The sequence below is a fragment of the Pelodiscus sinensis genome, chromosome 21, assembly GCF_049634645.1.
Source record: "Pelodiscus sinensis isolate JC-2024 chromosome 21, ASM4963464v1, whole genome shotgun sequence".
NCBI lineage: Eukaryota > Metazoa > Chordata > Testudines > Trionychidae > Pelodiscus > Pelodiscus sinensis.
Window position 1 is genome coordinate 2,995,257 of NC_134731.1, and position 22,615 is coordinate 3,017,871.

Consider the following 22,615-nt stretch of genomic DNA (forward strand, 5'->3'; position numbering starts at 1 on the left):
CGCCGTGTGCTGGGGACGCTGGCTGGCCACGCGTTGGGGTGTCGGAGCCAAGCTCAACGGCTGCCTGGTGCCCGGAGGCTCTGGAGGGGCCCATGGCTCGCGAAGCCCCAAGGGGAGGGGGAGGGGGGCTGGCGTGAAGAATGGAAAACTCCCCGCGAGACGCGACGCCTCTGCCGTTTGCCGGCAGAACTTGACGTCCAGCCAGGCAGAGCCTTTGATTGGCGGGACGTCGCGCACAGATGGTGCCTCTGGCCTCGGGGCTGGCTGCTCCCGCTGGCTGTGCTGCGGGGAACCCCCCCCCCGGCACTGTGAGCTCCTCACACCAGGGCCGAGGCCCCCGACCTGGGGTGCGGGGGCCAGATGGAGTCCCCGGCGCTGGCCCGGCCTGGGCAGCCCCCAGGCACATGGCCCTTGTACCGCCCTGTCTGCAAGCCGGGGGAGCTGGGCCCGCTGCCCCCACGCAGCGAATGCGCCTCTACAGCTGCTGAGGGCTGGGTCTTTCCTCTGGCCACTGAGCGGCTGGGTCAGAGCAGCAGCCAATGGCTCCCTGGCCCCTCCACTGCCCGAGCGCCAGGCTCCGCAGCCTCCCCCAGTCCCTGGGCACACGAGGGATTCCGGGCCTGTCAGGCCGCGGAGCCGGGCGCTAGGGGGCCGTTTGTCCTGCAGCCTGGGAGCTGGCCTGGCGCGGGAGCTGCTGGTCCCGTGTTCCCACCCCATCTACCCTAGTAGGGCCATGATGGGGGAACTGCCCATGGGGTCCCGCTCCCTGGCAGAAGGGGGGTACCCGTCCCCCATCACAGCCCGGCGGGGCCCCCGGCAGCGTCTGGCCCTGTGGCGGAAGCAGCGTGGCAAATATTTAGTTTGTAAAACACTTGTAATATTTTCAGGCTGCACAAATACTTGGTTCTGGATCTGCCGTCCCCCGCCGGCCTGGGGCGGGCAAGGCCGTAAGACGAGAGGCACTTGAGTGCAATCGCAGCCCTGCTCCTGCGGCTCGGGGAGGAAGGGCCGGTCCCTCTCCTCGGCCCAGCCGTGCAGGGCGGGCATTGCAGAGAGCCCCGGAGAGGGGCCGTGGGCAGCAAGCACAGCCTGGCTTGCGCTAGGGCCTGCCACAAACCTGGCCGGGGTGGCCAGTGGCTTGGCAGGCCGGGCTGTGGGCTTGGAGGGGCTGAACGTGCGCCGCTCGGTTATCACGGGGCCCCGGGCTCGCCGTGTGTGGAGGGGCCTCCGACCAGAGCAGCTGCAAAGGAAGAGCCGCAGCAGAGCTGGGGGGGCAGAGAGGCAGGGCTCCGAGCCTGGGGCGTACAGGGCCCGTCCCAACTCAGGTTCGAGGCAGGGTGCCCCGCTGCTCTGCTGGAGAGGCCGGGCCGGGGGAGCCGAGGCAGCCAGCTCTCTCCCGCGTGCCACGTGCAGGGGGCTGCTGCCCGTGTGTCTGGGCAGATCGACGGCATCCACAGAGGGGAGGGGGCTCCCTGCCGAGCCAGGGGTGCTCAGGCCCCTCCGATCCTGCGCTGGGGGAGCATTCCCCAGCGGCCAGCCCCACGCTCTGCCCCGGGGGGGCGTGGCCATGGGGCGAGGGGGGAGGCAGGAAGGCCTGGTACTCCCTGGAGGCAGGGTCATGGTTCGAAGCGGGAGGCTAACCTGGCTTTAATAAAGGCCTTATTCAGAGCCTGCAAAGCCCTTCCATATGTGCACTTCAAGGGGCTTCGCGGCTCCTGGGGGGAGGTGGGGTTGTTTCCAGTGAAGTTCAGTGCAGGCGGCTCATGTTACGGAGCAGAGGGGGCTGCGGGAGGCTGGTCACAGCCCTGCCAGAGCAGAGGGGCTCGGGGGCAGCTGGGGGCCCCTGCGGCTCCCTCCTGGAGTAGTGACCGGGGTGGAGGGTTGTGCGCAGAGCCCAGCCTGGTGAGAGGGCGGCAGGACTCAGCGTGGGGTGCACGGGGACAGAGGCTCGGGGCTGGCGCGGCGTGCCCGGGGTGGGGCCTGTGCCGGGCCGTGTTTGGCGGAAGCGGGGGGCACGTGTCCCCGCAGCCCCAGGACGGTGCGTGCGCGAGGAGCCGGCTGGCGGCGGGACAGTCGTGCGTGGCCGGAGAGGGGCTTGGCCAGGCCTGGGAGTGCTGCTGTCCTGGCTTGGCTTGCCCGTTCTGTCAGGGCTGGTGGTGCCGTGGGGAGCGGCAGGGACTGCGTCCGCCTGGCTCTGCGTGTGGGGCCCCTTCTGGAGGGCCCCCGGCTGTGGGGAGCTGCGGAGCGTCTGCCGGCTGTGCAGGGACAGTCCTGTGCTGAGGGCTCTTCCTCGGGGCCCTGGCGCAGCCTGGCCGGCAGAGTGCGGCCCGTGGCCCCCAGCAGACCGGAGCCACGGCTTCCCCTGCCCCTCCAGCGGGAGACCAGGGCCAGAGGGGCTGGGGGCTGCCAGAGCTGGTGTCGGGGTCCCTGCTCATCCCTCCTGCGGCAGGACTCGCCCGCCCCCCGCCCAGCGCCCCCTTCCCCCAGTGGCTGGCAGCGCCCCCTGCTGGCCCCCCCAAGGAGCTGCAGGGAGGCCCCAGTGCTTGGACAGCGCCGTGAGCCTGCCCCAGGCCTTTGGGTTGCCATGGCGCTCCCCCCCCCCCCCCCCCCCACCTGCTGGGCCAGGCCACGCAGGCCTGGGGCGGCGGCTGCTGAGCCTCCCTGGAACGGCATGTTCCTGCCGGCACCGCTGAGCGGAGATGCCAGAGGAAGGCGGCGTGTCCTGGAGGAGAGCAGGCAGCTGGGCTGTGGCTCAGCCAGGCGGCACGTGACCGGCCCCGCAGCTGTGGGCTGCACGGCCCGGCTCCGGGATGCTCGGAAGGGCGCAGGCATCTCAGCCCCGCCCCCGGGGGCGGGAAAGCACCGAGGCCGGATCCTGGACCTGCCCCTGCCGCTTCCCCCCGCTGGAGCCATTCTGCAGCTGCCTTACGGTGCCCATTGGAGCTTGTCCCTGTCCGCCCGGCTGGGCTGCCCTGGAGCAGGGCCGACGAGGACTAGCCAGCCCTCAGCTCCCTCTGCAGCCAGCGCTGGCCCCAGGTCTCACGTGCTGGGTTTGCCAGGGGCTGTTCCGGGCACCCAGGACGTGGGGCAGGGGAAGCCACTACCCCAAGCCCCTCGGCCTGTGCCCGCCTTGGCCCCGGCGCTCCCTGGCTGTGCACTCGCCCGGCTGGGCCCCGGTGACCTGCCGCTGCTCCCCTCCCCTCCCAGCCAGCCGGCCTGTGACGGAGCCAGGGCCACAAGAGGAGAGGGCTGCCAGGCAGCTGGAGAGACCAGGACTCCTCCCTGCAGCACAGTGACTTGCTGCCGCCGGATGCCCCCCGCTTGCATCCGTCCCCACGGTCCCCTGCTTCTCCCGCCGGCCTCCAGTCGCCTCTGGCCATGGCTGCAGGCTCCAGGGCCTTGGCAGGCCAGCGCAGGCCCCGCCCCGGCTCAGGACCTGAGCAGCTGGCTGGGAGCCCCAGCTTGGCTCTGGCTTGCAGGGGCTCCACGTTCGACAGCAGGATGACCCCAGCCAGCCAGGCCCGAGTTCCCAGGGTTATAAATAGCCCCGGTGGCCAGGGAGGGGCGTGTGGAAAACGCTGCCCTCTCCCTGCTCAGCGAGCTGCTCCAGAAATAGCCCTGAGTCCGGGCCCCGGCCTGGCTCCGCCGCAGTGGAGCTCGCTCAGCGCCAGGGCCAGAGCCAAAGCCTCGCTGTGGCTGCGCTGCCGCAAAGCAGCCCTTGGGCACAGGGAGGCTGGGGGCTGATCCTAGCTTGAACGCAGGCGCCCTCGGGGTCACCAGGGCCTGTCCCCCCCCACACCTGCCCTGCAAATGGGCATGGGGGGGCACCCATGGGTGCCACGCAGCAGCTTTCCCTGCTGTAACTCCAGCCTCGTCGGGGTCTGCCCCTAGGGAACCACCAGCCTGGGCCAAAGCCGGCTGGGTCAGCTGCTGCCCAGTGTCGGGACTGGCACAGGGCAGGAGGGGCGCCTTGCTCAAATCCCTGCTCACTGGGCATGCCGCTCTGCTAGGGCAGGAAAAGCCTGTGCCCCCGGCTGCCCGCCGCCTGGCATTCAGTGGGGCTGGGCTCACAGCGTTCCGGGGGGCAGGTGGGAATTTCACTGTCTCCTCTTCCCTGGCAGCTGGATCCGCAGGCCGTGCCGACCAAGAACTGGCATGTGGACGTGATTGAGATGAACGGGGTAGGTCACGTGAGGCCCGTTCACTGCTTGTTCCTCTTGGGGCGATGGCCAGGCACTGCCCATGCACCTGCACCCCCCCCCCCCCTTTGTCTCCTGGCTGGTTAGGAGGGCCTGGTTTCCCGGGTCACTCGGGGGAGGGGGTTGCTGCCCGCTTGCCCAGGGTCCGTCTGCTCCCTGCCCAGGGCTCTGCCCCACCTGCAGCAAGCAGGGGAGCTGTGGTCTGTGCTGTGACTGAGCCCTCCGGCCTTCCCAGATCAAGGTGGAGTTCTCCATGAAGTTCACAAGCCGGGACATGAGCCTGAAGAGGACCCCGTCCAAGAAGCAGACTGGAGTGTTCGGTGTGAAGATCAGCGTGGTAACCAAGTGAGTCCTGGCACCGCGGGCCGGCCCGTCTGCACCCCCAGCGCAGCGGCACCGTCCCTCGCCCCGAAACGCGCAGCCGCTGGGTCGCCTCTGCATGTGCTTCCTCCTTGCGCCCGGCCCAGCGATGGGCGTCCAGCCAGAGCCAGCCACACGCTGCCAAGGGGTCCCTGCACAGCCCGTGGCCAGCGCTGTTCTCGGCTCCGACCCTGGCTGTCACGGCCCTGCTCCCAGAGCAGCCCTGGTGCCTCTCCGGAAGCCGAGTCCCTTCTCCACCTGCTAACCCAAAGCATGGCCCAGGATTGGGGGGCTGGGCTCTTGCCCCCACCCATCCGATTTGCCAGCTGCTCCTGGCTGTGCCCAGAGCGGAGGGGCCGCCGTGGCGGGTGCAGCCAGAGCAGGGCCTGCCGATCTCACGCGCACTGCTCTGCCTCCCAACCAGGCGGGAGCGCTCCAAGGTGCCCTACATTGTGCGGCAGTGTGTCGAGGAGGTGGAGAAGAGAGGCATCGAGGAGGTTGGCATCTACCGGATTTCGGGGGTCGCCACGGACATCCAGGCGCTGAAGGCAGCCTTCGACGCAAGTGAGCCCCGCACAGCTCCTTGGTGCCAGCAGGGCTGCCCTGGGGGTGTATGAAACCCTGCGCCCCCTCCTTGCCAAGCTGGGCGTGGGGGGCACAGGCTGGTGGTGGCATGAGGACAGCGCGTTCCTGCTGCCCCGCCATGTGGAGCCAGCAGGCTAAGCAAGGCCGCCCGGCTCACAGCCCCTCTGCTGGGATGCTGGAGAGCCCTGAGGCAAACGAGCCCTGAAACCGGAGTTCTCTGGGAAGGGGAGCATGGGGGGGGGGGTATTGCCCTTCCTGGGTCGAGCTAAGCTACGGGCACTGGGCAGCACTGCCCAGCCTAGGCACCTGGCTGCTCTCCCTCGCCCCGGGCCCTACCCCGCTCTCCTCCCGGCTGTGCAGGGCACAGGATGGAGCCATTAGCCTGGCTGTGTCCTGCCCTGGGGGTCTCCTTGCAGCCTGCTCTCAAGGAGCCAGGCTCCAGCAGACCCCCCAGAGGTTTGCATGTTCTTCCCCAAAGCGGAGCTGGCTGTTCCCTTGCCTGGCCACTGGCCCAACACCACCACAGCAACATTCGTTGGCGCTGGCCTGGGTGCCAGCAAAATTCAAGATTACACCCGTTCTGGCCCCTTTGCTCTCCACCACTAGAGGGCAGCACGGCGCAGCCCCAAATAAGGCACTGACTGGCGGCTGGAGTCCCTCCCTCCCTCCGCGCTGCCATGCAGCTGACTCTGGGCTGGAGCGCAGCAACGCCCAGGAGCACCGTGCAGCAGGGGAGGGCAGGAAATGGGAGAATAACTCTTTGCCCAGTGCCCCGGCAGGGCGGTGAGTGCTGAGTCCCAGCTGGAGGGAGGGGGGGCGCACAGAGGGCTGTCTCGGAGCTGTGCACTAGCCACTGGGCAGCGTTGCCTCGCGACGAGAGCCACGTGTCTGGCCGGAGCCTTGAGTGCCGGAGTTTAGTGTCCGCCCCTGGAGCTGGTGGGACTCGGGAGCCTGCTCAGCTGCCGCATGGGGCTCCAGGGCAGCACGGGGCTGGGGTCCTGATGGCCTGGGGCGTGTTCCTCCCGGCAGATAACAAGGACATCCTGGTGATGCTGAGCGACATGGACATCAACGCCATTGCGGGCACGCTGAAGCTGTACTTCCGCGAGCTCCCCGAGCCGCTGCTCACAGACCGGCTGTACCCCGCGTTCATGGAGGGGATCGGTGAGGCTCCCCCTGGGCCTGAGGTGCAGGCTGCCCCTGTCCCTGTCCCTGGCGGGCGCTGGGGGCTTTACCGCAGGCTGGAAACAGCTCGCAGTGCGGTCCCCCCCCACCGTGCTGCTGGGGAGTGGGATGTGTGCTGCGGCGCAGTGCGGGGAGGCCTGGCTGGCTCCGGAGGCTCGCTGGACCCCCCTGCGCCCACGCCGCAGCCTGTTCTGGGGGGGGCTTGGTTCCTAGTGAGATGCCAGGGACCAGTGTTCCCTGGAAGCTGAGCTCCTAGGCGCCCGCCCAGGAAAGTCAGGTGCCACCCAGCTGATTAGCAGAGCCCCCACAGCCGGCAGCCTGTGTTCCTAGTGGCGGTGCACAGCGGCACGTGCCTTGGTGCACAGAATAGTGTTTATTCTGCACATGGATGGAGGGAACATTGCCAGGGAGCCCCACAGCCTGCCCCAGAGCAGGGTGCCAGACCCTTTGGGGTGATTCTGGGACCAGCTGCTGGGTGGAGGCAGGCTCCTGCCTCCCGGGGAGGGGTTTAGAGCCATTCCGGGGCCCATCACGCCCCCAGTCAGGGGTCTCCCCGGGAGCCTGACTCCAGGGGGGCTCGGGGCCCTGGCCGGCGGGGAGCCTCGGAACCCGTGCTGAGCTGGGCCCTCCGGCCGGGCGCTCTTTCCTTGTTCCAGCCCTCTCCGACCCTGCTGCCAAGGAGAACTGCATGATGCACCTTCTCCGCTCGCTGCCCGACCCCAACCTCATCACTTTCCTCTTCCTGCTGGAACACTTGAAAAGGTGACGCTGCTGCCGCTGCTCCTGGGGCGGGGCCAAGGATCGCGGCCGGGCTCCTCTCTGCACAGAAAGGGGGGGGGGGGGGCTTGTGGCCGGGCTGGACGCAGGAGGCCGAGTGGCGCTTGAGGGGGGGCCGCCCCCCAGCCGACCTTGCTGTGGGGCCCAGAGCCATGGCTGTGCCTAGCAGCCCAAGCGACACCCCAGGAGGGTGCTCGGGTGCGGGGGCTGAGCCCTGGTTCACCAGCAAAAAATCCCCTCAACAGAGGGGCTGCCTGGAGAGCCGGGCTCGCTTGTCTGCTTCTCCGTGTGGTGCTGGGAGGCTCCGGGTCTGCACCGGGCCCAGCACCCACCCCCAGTTCTCTGTAACGCGGCTGCTGGGATCAGGGCTTGGCAGCGGTTCAATGGCTCAGCCCAGGCAGAAATGTCTCTGGGTGTCTGGCCCCTCCTGGGCCCCTCCCAGCAGAGCTGTGGGCAGGGAGTTGATCCCCACGGGGCAGTTCTCGGGCCTTCCGAATCAGCCCCGTTTCCTGGTCACTGCCCCGGCTCCGAGAAGGGCGCTGGAGTCCCGTGTGCTCCTGCTCTGCCAGGGCGGGGTCGTGGGGGGAGCACGGCAGCTAGGGTCCCAGGCGGGGCCAGGTTGGGATCCGGCTCCTGCCGTCCAGGCTGTGGAGTGGCTCGGGGCTGGCCAGAAGGCGCGGTGGGAACTGGGCCGTGGCTTGCGTCAGTTTTCCTGGCTGGTTTGGCTCGGTCCCCGGGGAAGGGAGTCAGCGGGGGAGAAGGCGTGCAGCGAGCAGACACGCCCGCCGGAGAGGCTGGTTGGGTTCCATGCTGAGCACTGGGCACAGCTAGTTCCACATCTGGGCCCTGGCCGGCGCTCAGCAGAGTGCAGCTGCCTAACGTGGCCATGTGGTGATGCAGGTTCCCTGGCGCCAGAGGGCTAGGCAGAACGGGGGGAGCTGCCCTGGCACAGGCATATCGTATGCTGGAGACAGCAGCACAGCCAGGCACCCACGGTCCACCCAAGCGGGTCCCATCTCCCCCGGCAGTGGGCCCAGCCTGTGTCCCGCACCCCGCAAGGCTGGGGGGCCTTGTGGCTGGCACGGAACCGAGGGGCTGAGAGAACAGCTCAGCTCACCCGGGGGAGCCTGGCACCTGGCCAGGCGGGCAAGGGCCACTGTGGGTGGCTCCGGCTCCATCGCCGCAGAGCACTGATCCCGCTCCTGCCTCCCCGCGCAGGGTTGCCGAAAAGGAGCCCGTCAACAAAATGTCCCTGCACAACCTGGCCACGGTCTTTGGCCCGACACTGCTGAGACCCTCCGAGGTGGAGAGCAAAGGGCACCTCACCTTGGCCTCCGACATCTGGTCCCACGACGTGATGGCGCAGGTACGGGCCGACCCCGCCCTGGCTCCGTTCCCTGGGGAGGCGGCGCCCTCTGCTGGGGCCAGCTGCACGTTACCTGGGCCATGCCCCGGCCCCTCGCTCAGCTGGCTGCCGGGAGCTGTGCGGCTCACACCTGTCCAGCCCCCTCCCCTCGGGTGTCGGAGCAGAGCTCTGCCCCTGCCCAGCGGGCGCAGTCTCCTGGCTCCCAGCAGGATGTGGGGGCAAGGGCAGGCCTAGCACCATTGCACTGGCTTTGTGGGACCCCAGCGGGCGGTTAACCCTGGATGTGTCCGGTGACCTTGCCTCGGTCGCCCGTCTCTCCGTGTCATGGTGCTGGCGTCTCCCAGCAAGGCCCCTGATGTCCTGCCTCTGCCCGACGCGGAGACTGAAAAGCTGCAGAGCCAGGTGCTGCCTGCATGTGGGCTGGGCTCTGGGGCTACAGGCCGAGCTGTGGGTCGGTGACCATGGCTCTGGGTGCCCCTCGCAGCAGCCCACTTGTGACTAGTGCTGCTTTGTTTAGCCTTCCCGTGTACAGCCTGGGGCCTCTGGCCGCCATTGCGTAAACAGCTGCCACGGATCGCGGCTCCGCTCTGCCTGGGGGCGGCATCACCCTTATGTCCCCTCCCCAGCTTCCCCACGGGAAGGCTCTGCTGAGCTGCAGGGGGGACGGGTTTGGCCGCTCTGCCCCGGGCCTGCTCCAGCCCAGCCCTGACTCCCTTCTCCCTCTGTCCCTGCAGGTCCAGGTTCTCCTCTACTACCTGCAGCACCCTCCCATCTCCTTCGCGGAGCTGAAACGCAACACACTCTACTTCTCCACAGACGTGTAGCCTGCGCTGAGAAGGCACCAGCCACACTTCCAGCCTCCCCGAGGGGGAGCAGAGACTAGACCCGCTCCAGCGGGGACACGGGGGAACCTCCCAGGACTGTGCCCTCTGCATCTTTGGTCCAGTTTTGTACAAGCCTCCAGCCCGGGCCAGGCCCTGCACGCCCTCTGTCTAGTAGTCGTGTCTTGCGTACCTTCGTGGTCAGGTTTGTTCTCTGTATATTTGTTCGACAGAAGAGGTAGTGACGGCCGAGCCGTGGCCGCGGGCTCCTCGCTTCCTCCGTTTCCTGCCAGGCTCGGCTCCTTCGAAGGCCGTCACAAACTCTCCTTTTGCCCTCTGCAGCTTCCGCCGAGCATCCCTGTCCCCCCGCTGGGCGCCCGCGTGTTTGGCCCCATCCCCAGGCCCGCATGTGCAACCTTGGCCGGCCTCCCGCTTCAGGGGCTGAGAAAGGACCAAGGGCTCCCCCCTTTCTGCCCATCAAGACAAGCTCCTTTGCCTTGCGGACCGTGTGACCGCTGGACTCTGCTCCCTCTTGGAGCAAACCTTTGGCCACAGGCGCGTGCCTGTGTGGGAGGAAGGGGCCTTTAAACCTCTGTTCCAGGTGCTTTACCGCTTCGTCCTCTCAGCCCTTGGCCTGTGCTTTCTGCCTGTTTGTCATGTGCCCCATGGTTGCCCCCTGCTGTGTCGCCTGCCGCCAAGGGTGGGCCGGAGAGGTTCTTAGCAGGCTGCTGTGGGGGGAAGGGCTGTTCCCTTGGGCTGTCCCTACTTCCCCACCTCTGGGGCTGCAGCTGAGGGTGAAGCAGGAGACCCCGCTGGAGGAACTGCAGCGGGAGGGAAGTGACGGCCGGGAGGTTGGTACCTCGTCACTACCACTGCCTTAGCCCTTGGCACCGTCCCCCTCCACCCCGGCAAGCCTGCTCATAGAGACGGGGCTGGCCTAGCCGGAACCAGGCACTGGGCCAGCGAGGCCCTTGCCCCCAGTAGGCTGTTCCTTGGTGCTGCCGTTGGGAGAACGAGGGAAGGCAGGGAGCCAGAATCTGCTTCGGTGCTAAGCAGCCACATGCAGGCTGGAGGGCAAGAGAAGCAGCTCTTGGGCTGAAAGGGAAGGCCAGGGCCAGAGCCTGCGGGGGGTTAGAGGAAAGCCTAGCCTACTGCGAACAGGAGCTGGATTCAGCCACGTGGCCCTGCCTTGTTCCATCAGCCTGACCTGGGGGAAGCTAAAGCTCTTCCACTGATCCATTCTCCCAGCCTGGCTACAGACCCTCCCGGGGGCAGCTCCCCATGGCTGGCAGCCTTGAATGGCCCAGCTCCAGCTTTGCTTGCTGGCTTGGAGGGCCGTGCCCCCCAGCCAAACCCGCTAGCTTGCCTTCTGCAGGCCACTGCGCCCCCAGTTGGAGAGTGGCCCAACCTCCACCTGCAGCCAGGTGCTGGGCCCTGCCAAGGAAACCTTCCCTGACCTGAATCGCCATTCTTGGGGTGGAGGGGGAGCCTGTTCACTGCCACACTGCCCTGGCCCCCCGTGCCAAATGCCAGTGGGCAGCTGGTTTATTGTGGGGAGACCAAGCATATCCCTGTAACAGTAGTGCTGCCTTTAAGTGCCGTAGACTGTTCCATGCGCCGCAAGCACCAGGCACGTCCCAGAGGCCAGCGCTGGGGCTGAATGCAGCTGCTGGTACGGGGGAGCCTTCCCTTGTCAATCTCAAGGGCTCACACTCCCACCCCCACGCCCGCTGGCAGAGCAAGAGCCAGGGCACTGGACACGCTGACCGGGGTCTCGCTTTACCCTGGCGAGCCGTCCAACTGCACATGGATCCCTGTGTTTTATGTACCTAAGCCTGTCCACTGCGGTGTCATTCCAAAGGAGCTTATGTCCTGCCCCCACCCCATGCCCATTCACTGGGCTGGAAAGCAGGCCCCTGCACGACAAACTGGCAATCCCAGGGGTGTGTTTCTTTTTTTGTACAGCGGGGTGGGAGGGGCGGACTCTTGTGGCTACAGGTAGACTAGAACGGTTCATGGAGATTTGACTTTTACTAAGTTAAGATCTATTTTTGTTTGTGTTTTGTTTCAATTTCTGTAGATGATAAACTTTCAATGGCTGTAAAACCATGTGAACCACGTTAATAAAATGCAAAGCCCTGACGTTTGCACAAAAAGCAGCGCTGTGCCGTAGATGGGTGCAGCGAGCCGGGATGTCCAGCACGTGCTACCTTTCCCAGACCCCTGGGGCTAGGTCTGAGACCCACGTGCACACTGCAGGGGCCAGGCAGGGCGCTAGGGCTCTCTCACCAGTCCCACTGCAAAGCCCAGTTGCTGACCACAGTTTCACACCTCAGGGCTGCTCTGAGCTGTTGCTCTGGCCATCTCTGCAAGCCGCCTCCCCCTCCCTTCCTGGGAAGCACTGGCCAACAACCCTGCCAGTGGGTGGGGCCAGGCCTCACCAAGGGGCCCACATGGGAAGTTAGAAACCCCCCACCCTCCCAGGAGCTTGCTCAAGAGAATGGGGGCAGTGGAGCTGTTCTCTAAAGGCAAATCAAATACACAGCAGCTTCCCCAGGCCTGAGCCCATCCAATTAACCATGCCTGTTGGAAGGTGGGGGGGCAGCCCCCTGGCAAGGGTGCTAATCTAGTGAGAAGGCCTTGAGGGAGGGGTCAGCTAGCGGCAAGGGCAGACCCGCCCTTTCAGCACCACTTGGAAAGCTAAACACACTTACCCCAAGCACCCTGCCCTACGCAAGGGGAGGGCAATGGCAGCGTGAGTCTCCCCCATTCTGCGGCATGCCGCAGTAACACGACCCCTCTCCAGCTTCGCTCAGCGTCCAGAACGCCCTGCAGCGGACCCAGGCCATGACTGCTTTAAGTACCTCTGCCTGCTAAAGGCCACTTCCGGCCACAGCTCAGCCCGGCCCAGCTTAGCTGGAAAGGTGTCACTCTGTTTCCTGCTAGCGTGTGCGTACCCTGCACGTCCTGGGGCCCTTTACAAGGGCCTAGTGACTCCTACCTCTAGGCCCCGAAAGCCCATTTAACCAGGGGGGGAGTAAAGGGACCTCCAGTTAACCATTCACATCCCTACAGGCAGCATGGAGGTAACGAGCCTGGTCTGAGAAACTCAATGCATGATTTAATTAGAAATCCCAAATCAGTCTGACTTCTGGCCTCAAGGCACATGCAAGAGCAGCTGGAAGGTCTCGTGCCAGGATCCCAGAGCTTGCCAAACTGGTGCAGCTCAGTGGCGGGAAAGGCTTGTGTTCTGGCAAATCAACCGGCCGCTCCTGGCAGCGCTCTACTGCGATGGCTTTCCAGCCGGGACACTTTGGGACCTTTCTGCTCTAACAGCAGCAGAAGCAGGAGCATCATCACTCGCTGGAGGAGTCCAGTGAGAGCAGCTCAGCTAAACTGGCTTGCTGTACAGTATGCTGCTGCTGAAATGCTGCCAGCAACAGGGCCACCACGCCAACAGGTAAACTGCCTTTTCACATGGTTCTCTGGAAGATGTGGCAGGGCAAACTGGTTCCTATTTAGGTGTACAGAGGGTAAGTACTCTCCAGGAGACAGTAAGAGATGCCTGGAATTGGCTTATTCTTTCCCCCACAAGGGCTTGTTACTACCCAACAGAGCAGCAAGTTGCAAACCCGTTACTATGAACACGTTTGCAGCAAACTGACAATCCAGCTTGCTGCATTTATTTAGGAAGATTCCAAGGGCTTGCCTCTTTCAACCCCAGCAAAACATGCCACATATTTTGGACCCCAAAGGTTCTGGTTGAGAAGAGGCTTAGTTCATAGAAACTGACACTTTATCCATCCTGACAACTACACGGACCCTGTTGTGTCCAGAAGCCTCACTCGCTTCCAAGAAATGCCAGCGACTGGGCATGAAACCAGCCTGCCAGAGCGAGGGGCGAAAGGGACCTTAGGACACACAGCAGACAACAGCCGGCTTGCTCCGATCACCGATCCCAAGGCCAGAAGTCTGTCCAGTGACTCTTACCAGCGGCAGTGGAGCAGAAGTGAAACTTCCCCAGAGAACTGCGCAGTTACCGTAGGTAATAATCAATCACTGCCGAAAAAGCAGCAAAGCCGCCGCAGCCAATGGCCCCCGCTTTTAAGCCAGCTGCAACGCAAAAGGGAAAGGGACAGAATTAGACGTGCACTGCAGTTCTCCCATAGGCTGCAGCAGGCCCTGGTCTTGAAGAGGTCACAGGCTTGCAGAGTTTTCCGTGCAGAGAATCTTGCACTCTCGTTTTAATTGGATTGGGGCATGATGCATCCCAGGAATTTGGCACGTGCAGTACTTGGAATCACAGGGGCTGGGCCTGCTGCTACACTAATGGAGCTTTGTTATGGGTCCTCTGCCTCTGAGGGACTGCAAATGAGTAACGCCAGCTCTGATGAAACGTCTGTGCCAAGAGCTGGCTGGATGCCCTTGGATCTCCTCAGCACTGCAGGTGACTTATGGTGCTGAACAGTGCGGCGGTGGGGGTGGGGAGGGAGCAGCTGTTTTAAGAGCTCTAGAAGAACTGGGGCTGTAGAAAGCTGTTTGGTTCCCTTAACGCTCTTGGGGAAGATTCTTTTGAGGAAGGGAAAAGGAGGAAGGACCTTGTGCTTCAGCACAGCCACAGCTCCCCCTCCCCTGCCTGTTCTTATGGGAACAGTGGGGGGTTCCTGCCAAAAGTCCAGGCCCTAAGCTGTGATTGGTGCTGGACTAAGCCCCATTCTGATGGCAACTAGCCAGCCTCACTCCGGATGAGTGGTGGCATTTCCTGTGCAATTCTGTTGGAGTAACTATTCTTGGTCTAATCCAAGTGTACCAGCACACAATTCCCAGAGAGCTTCATAAGAACGACCATGCTGGGTCAGACCAAAGGTCCATCTAGCCCCCGAAAGGGCTTCATTTTTCCATTCGACCGATGTCTGTGTACAGTCACGTTCCCGAGTCTCTTATATAACCAGCCCTCCCTGTCTGCGTGGGTCTTTCAAACACCAGGAGCAAATGTTATAAAACTACCAGCTATCAGGGAAACCGATGCGGCACCTCAAGCTACTCCAACTGGTTTTGCACCAGCCCAAGTCCCTTACTACGATGTGGAGGTGTTCTGCACTGGGAATGGCTAGAAAAGGTTGCAGTGCATCCTTATCTGACCAGAGGCAGTATTAGCACAAAAGCAGTTTGAAGGAAGTGCTACTGACCTCTAAAGCCAATGGCTCCTCCAGTGATGCATCCGCTAATAACGCTGTTCTTCCAGTCTGACTTTCCACGATACTGGGAATGGAGAAACGCAGTGCAGTCACAGTAGGAAAGGGCACATGGAACGGCTAGCCTAGCTGCTCCATGTTAGTAGCAACAACGTTTGAGAACAAAACCACCCCTCCAGTCCCCGTGACTCACACCTGAAAATGCCTGTCCCTCACTCTAGGGTTGTTAGGTGTCTGGTATTGAACCAGACAGCCTGGTATTTGCATCTTCCATATGGTAAAAATATTCCAAGATTACCGGACATTTTATGTCCGATATTTTCTGTTGTTCCCAAGGCCCGGCTCAGGCGCCCAGCGGAAGGCCATGCTCGTGCTGGCTGGGGTGCAGGGAACGTGGCCCAGAAATTAAAGGGGCCATGACTGCATTTCAGCGCTGGTGCCTTTTTTTTTTGGCTCAACTTCTGCCATTTTTCTTTTTTTGGGGCGGGAGGGGGGGGGGGGAGAGGGAGCTCAATTTTTTGAGGGCTCTGTATTTTTTGTAAACCATCCGGCAACCCTATCACTCTCCAGTAGATGGCAACACTGAGTTATGGTCTGAGATCTTAGGGGGAGAGGGAGCATTACTTGAGACACTTGGGCTACGTCTAGACTGGCATGATTTTCCGTAAATGCTTTTAACGGAAAAGTTTTCTGTTAAAAGCACTTGTGGAAAAGCACATCTAGATTGGCATGGACGCTTTTCCGCAAAAAGTGCTTTTGCGGAAAAGCATCCATGCCAATCTAGACGCGCTTTTCCGCAAAAAAGCCCTTATCACCATTTTCACGATCGGGGCTTTTTTGCGGAAAACAAATCTGAGCTGTCTACACTGGCCCTTTTGCACAAAAGTTTTGCGCAAAAGGGACTTTTGCCCGAACGGGAGCAGCATAGTATTTCCGCAAGAAGCACTGATTTCTTACAGTAGAAAGTCAGTGTTCTTGCGGAAATTCAAGCGGCCAGTGTAGACAGCTGGCAAGTTTTTCCGCAAAAGCAGCTGATTTTGCGGAAAAACTTGCCAGTCTAGACACAGCCTTAGGGTATATCTACACTACAAGGGTAGCTGGCCTTTGTCAGCTGATTCAGGCCTACAAGACTTGAGCTATGGGGCTATAAACGACAGGAGAGGAAGAGGGTCCCAGACCCTAGGCTCTAGCCCAAGACTGAATGTCTTAAAAGGTCCAGAAGCTCGAGTCAGCTGACAAGGGCCAGCTCTAAGTAAGTGTTTTATTGCCATATAGACAATTCTACATGAGTCAATTACACTTGGGCTATGTCTACACTGGCGGCTTCATGTGCCAGAAATATGCAAATGAGGCTAAGAGTGGACTATTGCAGAGCCTCATTTGCATACCAAATGAGCTGCCATTTTTTTCAGAAGAGGCTCTTGCGCCAGAAGGAGCATCTACACTGCCCCTTCTTGCGCAAGAAAAACCCTCTTGCGCAATACCGCTACGCTGATTATTTTCAGGAATAACAGCATTGCGCAAGAGGGTTTTTCTTGCGCAAGAAGGGGCAGTGTAGATGCTCCTTCTGGCGCAAGAGCCTCTTCTGAAAAAAATGGCGTCTCATTAGGTATGCACATGAGGCTCAGTGATATTCCACGCTTAGCCTCATTTGCATATTTCTGGTGCATGAAGCCGCCAGTGTAGACATAGCCTTGGAGTTTTAGCAGTAAGACAAAAGGTCACTTAGCAGTCTAGCTACAGAATGAGATCCAGGACATGGGCTGTCACCCCAACCTCCTTTTTGCTTCTAATATTTTAGATGCACATATTTATGGGTACAAGGGATAGTGAGGGGTTTATTATTTAAAAAGGGTGGCTAGGCTTTAAAAACATAGCCCCCAAAATTACCCATAGATTTATCCAACCCTGGAATTGGAATGAGCTTTATTACCCGGTGTACCCTGAGAGGACTGCAATGACCTTCCCTTTCATTCTCTGTAGTGAGATGAAGAGAGTGGTTTTGCACTCCTCTTCCCCCCCCCCCCCCATTATATAATTAAGCAATCATTCTGGAAAACACTGACAACCAACAGCCAGATCTGGCTCTTGCTTAATTTGACATGGTCTTGCAGCTAATCTCAGTGCCATGGGCTGCAAGTCCCAAGTCTCAACGCCTCTCTCCCCATGGGACTGGCGCACAAGCACCGAATGGAACAAATCTCAGCGTTCCCAAATTGAACGCGACTGTAGTGGGGTTTTTTTGCTTCTCACTTGGGAGCTGAAGATTAAGTTTTGCTTTTTACTTGTGTGGGGTGGCACCCAACTGATTTCTCTGTGGGTCAATGACCCCTGGGCAAAATAGGTTCCTTACCCCGACCTCGTGTACTTCATTTTCTGCCTAGAGTTTTTTCCATCCCCAAAGGATGCTTTAGGATAGCTCAAGAGCAAGTTAAGGACACACACAGGTCAAGGTAGAATTTTTGGGGCCTTACGCAATGCTATTAAACTGCTGCCCCTCTGCCAGATGGCAGTCAAGATGGGGACAATAGTTCAGAGATGTGATTTTACAATCTTCAGCAACACACTCATGAAGTAGTTTTAAAGCAAGTTTTAAACTATGCTCCTGTTGACTAAGAGTCAATTCAGGAGCTTCAGAGGGTAGCCGAGTTAGTCTGTTGCAGAAAAAAAACAGCAAGCAAATTGTCTGGTAGCACTTTATAGACTAACAAAACATGTAGATGGGATCATGAGCTTTTGTGGGCACAACCCGCTTCTTCAGATAACTCTGAACATCTGAAGTGGGCTGTGCCCACAAAAGCTCATGATAAAGTCAATTCAGAAACTGACAGTACAGACTTGGGGTTAGCAAATGCCTGTCAGATGGCTTCATTACCCCTTGAATAGCTCTTTCACAGGTTCAGTGTTCTGTTAATAGGTCTGGTAGGCTTTTCCGCTGTTTAAAGTTAACTAGTTCCTCTCTGCAGAAAGCAGAGCCATAGACTAGGGACTGGTAGGTTGGTGGACGTGAACAGCCAGCGGTGCCCCAAGTTTTCAGGTGCCCTGTGTTGATGCATATTCTGCATCTCTGTAAGGACAACCCTGGTCAAGGGTTCTAAAGAATGAAAGCATTTCTGATAGAAATGAGATGGCTACTTACAGACTCTACTAGGCATTCAGTACAGGAGAACATAGCACCCACAATGGCAAAATTTTTGGCATAGGACATCCCTCTTTGCCCCATATCTTTAAGGACTTCTTTCGCGGTTGGTGTACGATAGGGATCCTTGGGGTCAAACCCTACATTGGTGTCAATGCCTGCTGTGAATACACCAAACGCTCCTCCCAAAACAAAGCCTGAAAGAGCCAAAAACAAACACACACCCAGTGAGAATAGAATGTTTCCCAGTGATTGCTGCATTCTCATCACAAGTGTCCCAGTACTACATTACAGCTTGTAAAAGATATTTGTTGTCTGGAAAGTGGACTCCTCCTTTCTCCACAGTCACATTAATAACATAGCACATCTCGAAGCACTTCAGGCAGCTCTTCTGTTGCCTCCTGGGGCAAATGGGAAACTGAGGCATGGGGAGGGCAAGTAACTGGGTGAAACCAAAGGTCCAGCAAACCCAGTATCCTGTCTTTTGACAGTAGCCAATGCCAAGTGCCCCAGAGGCAATGAACAGCATGGAGCAATTACCAAGTAATTTATCCCATCATCCAGTCCCTGCTTCTGGCAGTCAGAGATGTAGGAACCCCCCAGCATGGGGGTTGTGAGCCGGACCTTCTTGGCTAATACCCATGGACGGACCTGTCCTCCATGACTTTATCCTGCTCTTTTCTGAACCAAGTTATAGTCTTGGCCTTCTCCACAGCCCCTGCCAAGGGCTGTGTCTAGACTGGCAAGATTTTGCGCAAAAGTGGCCACTTTTGTGCAAAATCTTGCTGCCTGTCTGCACTGGCCACGAGTATTCGTGCAAGAACACTGACTATGTCCCGTACAAAATCAGTGGTTCTTGCACAAATACTCTGACGCTCCCGCTCAGGGATAAGCCCTTTTGCACAAGTATTCTTGCGCAAGAGGCCAGTGCAGACAGGCAACGTTAATTACTTGCACAAGAAAGCCTGATGGCTAAAATGGCCCCCGGAGCTTTCTTGCGCAAGGGAGCGTCTACACTGGCACGGATGCTTTTGCGCAAACGCACATGCCAGTGTAGACGCTCTCGAGCGCAAATACTTTTAACAGAAAAATGGTTCCATTAAAAGTATCTGCGCAAAACCTTGCCCGTCTGGACCCAGCCCAGGGGTTCCAGGGGTGAGCGAGCCTGAAGGGGATTTGCCTCCAGCGTGTTTCCAACCCGCCACCCCCGTGGGTGACCCTCCTAGTTCTTGGCAGGGAGGAAACACCCCCCCCCCCGTCCACGTTCCCCCCCCCCCGTCCACGTTCCCCCCCAGGGGTGGTTGCAGCCCCCCCCCCACAGGTCTCTTGTCAAGCCGACCCCGTGACAAGGACCCCAGGGCAGGGAGGGGCCAGGGAGCCAGGCAGCTCGGGGGGGGGGGAGATGGGAGCTCGGGGGGGGGGAGCCCGGGAAGGGGGGGGAGGGGGAGCCCGGGAAGGGGGGGAGCCCGGGAAGGGGGGGAGGGGGAGCCCGGGAAGGGGGGAGCCCGGGAAGGGGGGGAGGGGGAGCCCGGGAAGGGGGGAGCCCGGGAAGGGGGGGGAGGGGGAGCCCGGGAAGGGGGGGAGCCCGGGCAGGGGGGGGAGGGGGAGCCCGGGAAGGGGGGGAGCCCGGGAAGGGGGGGGAGGGGGAGCCCGGGAAGGGGGGGAGGGGGAGCCCGGGAAGGGGGGGGAGCCCGGGAGCCCGCCCCCCCGCACCTCCCACGCAGGCCAGCGCCGCCTTGAAGCCGCAGCTCTCCATGACCCGCTCGATCAGCTTCTGCTCCTCGCTCCGGGGCGGGGCCGGGATGCCGCCCAGCGCGGCGGGGTCCAGGGCCCGGGCCTGGCGCGGGCCCCGCCGCCCCCCCACCAGGTGCTCCAGCAGGAGGCTGTACTGCAGCGGGGCGGGCTCGGGCCCGGCGGCGCTCGCCTCAGAGGAGCGGGCCGCCATGGCAGGCCGGGTAAACGCAGGCGCTGCCTGCCCGGCCGCAGATTCCGCACGGGCGGGGGGCTGTGAGCCCGGCCGCCTGCGCTTCCGCAGCCGCCGATTCGACACAGCGCGGCCGGGCTGCCGCCCACAACTCCCAGCATGCCCAGCGGCGAAGGGCAAAGGCGCGCCGGGACCCACGGCTCTAGCCGCTCCTCCTTTACCAGCGCCTGTACCTCCCGGCGTGCCCGCAAAGACTCACACTCCCGGCATGCTCCGCCGCTGCGGGCCGAGCCGCGCGGCCAGGCTCCGTGGCGCTGAGGCTCATGGGATTTGCAGTCTGAGAGGAAGAACCACATTTCCCAGGGTGCCCCGCGGCAATAGCCCCCTGGCGGACGTTAGAACCGTTGCAGAAGGTGCGCGCTGCCAGAGCATCCTTGAGAGGAGGCGGCTGAGGAGGCAGCAGGTGAGGAGGAGGGGAGCCCTGGCCCTGGCCCTGGCCCTGGCCCTGGCCCTGCTGACAGGAGGCCGGGACTCGAGGCCTGCGGGAGGGGCCCTGGGGGCTGCCCCGCCATGGGGGGACCCTGGGCCCGGGGGCGGAGGGACACCCCATGGAGGTGCCAGTGGCTAGTCAGAGGGTGGCCAAAGTGCCAGGCACCCCCCCCCCCCCCAACAGCTCGGCAGCCCCCTCTGGCCTAATGCAGACGGGTGGCCTGGGGGCAGCCCTGGGCCCTTGTGTGCAATGGCCCCTTCCTGCTGGCCCGCGGGAGCAGGCTGCCCCGTGCCTGGTCCCAGGGAGGGAGGCTCCCCTGCCGTTCATGCAGCCAAGCCGCTATGGGTGTCTGTGCTGTAGGGTGGGGCAAATGCCGCTCACAGAGTCCTATGATGCATCCCCCCGGATGGAGCCCCTTCCCTTCTTTTCTGTTGTTGACTCAGGGCTTTTTCCCTATTTTTTTATTTATTTTTGCTGCATTCATAATAAATAGGTCCAGTGGATATCCTGGCGTAACATAGCAGTCATGCTTGGGGGTTGTACAGATTAAGGGTTTATACAACATCTGTCTTTCTATCATAAAATGCAATCTTGATTAGTCTCACATCAGGTGGGGATCTTAACTCTTACACTACTCTTTATTCTTTTTAGCGGTAGCATAGAAACTTTCCCTTTAATACTTTCCACCCCAATAAAAAGCTTTTCTCTGTAAAAGGGAAGCTGTCAGCTAAAACAAATACTTTAGACATTTTTACTTCGTGCTTCATTTTGCTCAGAAGTGGCATAGCTGGGCCGGTTTCACTTTTTGGTTCTCATGCTCAAGTCTGTAGCTCAAGTCTGTTGCTAAGTTCATGGTGGGGGAGGGAGGAGTGAGTTTAAAGTCAAACAAAAAGTTTTGTTATAGTTCTATGGAGAAAGTTTTTTTTACTAATAATATATTTTCAAAAAATCTGCAGTTTTGGTCTAGCCCTCGAGGAAAAACCCTTATGGTGAGAATGGGATGCTTTGAGACTGCATGTCAATAATTTAAATTCATAGAAAACATTGTAATGGATATTTTTCAAAGAATGTATGAACGAAAAGTGACTTATTTCCATATATTCCTCTGAAAATCAGACCCATTATCTGAACTTAGTTAAGTGCATTCGTTGTTCTGTAGTATATTGTTCTTGTTTTTCCTTTGTTCTTTTACTTCTTTTACTGTTAATGGTTTATGGTGACACACATGTAGATCTGGATAATTTGGTGCTAATGCATTTAACACTGTACAGTGGTTTATTTTCCCTTCAAATATTTTACTACACAAAGTTGAGTGTAACATCCTTACTTGTGTATTGAGTTCCACTGCCCTCTACTGGTTGCTCAATACTATTCTCTATGAGCTGAGTGCAGTGGATGGTACCAAGTCTCTTGGTATAAAAAGGAGGAACCAGAGTATTCTTCATGAAGAGAATTGAACTTCACACTCCTTTGATCCAGAATAGCCCAGTTCTGCTGACCTTCAAGGTACCTGCAAGGCCCAACTATTTCACTAGGATTTTCCTTGGGAGAGGTGTGTTGAGGACTAGGGCTTTTACAAAAGACAGAACTATGTAGCTCTTTAAAGACTAACAAGATGGTTTATTAGGTGATGAGCTTTCATGGATACAGACCACTTCTTCTCCGGTCATCTGAAGAAGTGGGCTATGCCCACGAAAGCTCATGATCCCATCTACATGATTTGTTAGTCTGTGTGCTACCAGACCATTTGTTGTTTTTTTTCTGTAACAGACTAACTCGGCTACCCCCTGAAGCTTCTGAACATAGAGATATGCACAGCCTTAACTGTTTGCAGGATCAATGTCTTAGATTCACACGGAGATCATAAATCTAAGTATGCAAGTCATCCCTTTGACTTCCATGGACTATTCATGTGAGTAAAATTAAGTGTTTGCAGAATCGGGGCCTACATAGTGTGACTGAAAATTTTTGCTATGTGGAACAAGTAGAAACCTGCAGTGAACAAGCCACTCACTCCAATAGTCAAATTCACTCTCTCACAAACATTTCCTATGTGTTTGCAAGTTAGTTGTGTTTGATCCCCTTTAGCACAAGCCTGTTATCTGAATTAACATGCCTGATATGACATGCCTGATATTACATTATTCAACTTCTTCCAAGAAACCTCAGTTCTCTCAAGAAAGACTGCATTTTTAAATCTTTCCGTACCCTTAATATTCAAATGTCCTTATGTCTCTTCACTCTGTAATTAAAAGGAATTGTGGTAAGCATGAAAGGTCAAATAGCTATTATGTTTTTATAAAACGTACACACAGTGGACTGACTGTTCCATACATTTAGGCTGTGTCTACATTGGCACCCTTTTCCAGAAAAGGGATGCTAATGAGACACTTCGGAATTGCAAATGCCGCGGGGGATTTAAATATCCCCTGCGGTATTTGCATGAACATGGCTGCTGCTTTTTTCCGGCTCGGGGCTTTGCCAGAGAAAAGCGCCAGTCTAGACAGGATCTTTCGGAAAATAAAGCCTTTTCCGGAAGATCCCTTATTCCTCTTAAATTCAGGAATAAGGGAT

General features: G+C 59.5%; 2 protein-coding genes and 1 non-coding gene across 15 annotated transcripts in view; 2 read left to right on the plus strand and 1 right to left on the minus strand.

Moving 5' to 3' along the window:
- ABR (ABR activator of RhoGEF and GTPase) overlaps positions 1-11,452 on the plus strand; it is a 77,443-nt gene extending 65,991 nt beyond the window's left edge. For 7 of the 8 annotated variants that reach the window (XM_075904345.1, XM_075904337.1, XM_075904340.1 and 4 more), the window contains 7 exons: positions 4,122-4,181; positions 4,435-4,544; positions 4,984-5,123; positions 6,174-6,308; positions 6,986-7,091; positions 8,325-8,472; positions 9,207-11,452. In XM_075904345.1, the coding sequence (XP_075760460.1) occupies positions 4,122-4,181; positions 4,435-4,544; positions 4,984-5,123; positions 6,174-6,308; positions 6,986-7,091; positions 8,325-8,472; positions 9,207-9,296 (789 nt within the window). In that variant the 3' untranslated portion in view covers positions 9,297-11,452. The remainder of the gene's footprint in view (positions 1-4,121; positions 4,182-4,434; positions 4,545-4,983; positions 5,124-6,173; positions 6,309-6,985; positions 7,092-8,324; positions 8,473-9,206) is intronic. The other variant, XM_075904338.1, reaches the window with a different exon arrangement.
- A 1,889-nt stretch (positions 11,453-13,341) lies between these two features.
- Positions 13,342-19,480, minus strand: LOC102450846 (translocase of inner mitochondrial membrane 22). The gene is made up of 3 exons (XR_012896996.1): positions 19,341-19,480; positions 14,483-14,555; positions 13,342-13,406 (listed from the first exon to the last, which is right to left on the minus strand). It is a non-coding gene; the product is annotated as a translocase of inner mitochondrial membrane 22 (transcript).
- The window catches only part of SPECC1 (sperm antigen with calponin homology and coiled-coil domains 1), a 175,914-nt gene continuing 172,644 nt past the window's right edge, over positions 19,346-22,615 (plus strand). For all 6 annotated transcript variants that reach the window (XR_012896994.1, XM_075904346.1, XM_075904347.1 and 3 more), the window contains exon 1: positions 19,346-20,014. Coding sequence is in view for 5 of the 6 variants with exons in the window: in XM_075904346.1 (XP_075760461.1) it covers positions 19,382-20,014 (633 nt within the window). In the remaining variant the exon portion in view is untranslated. The remainder of the gene's footprint in view (positions 20,015-22,615) is intronic.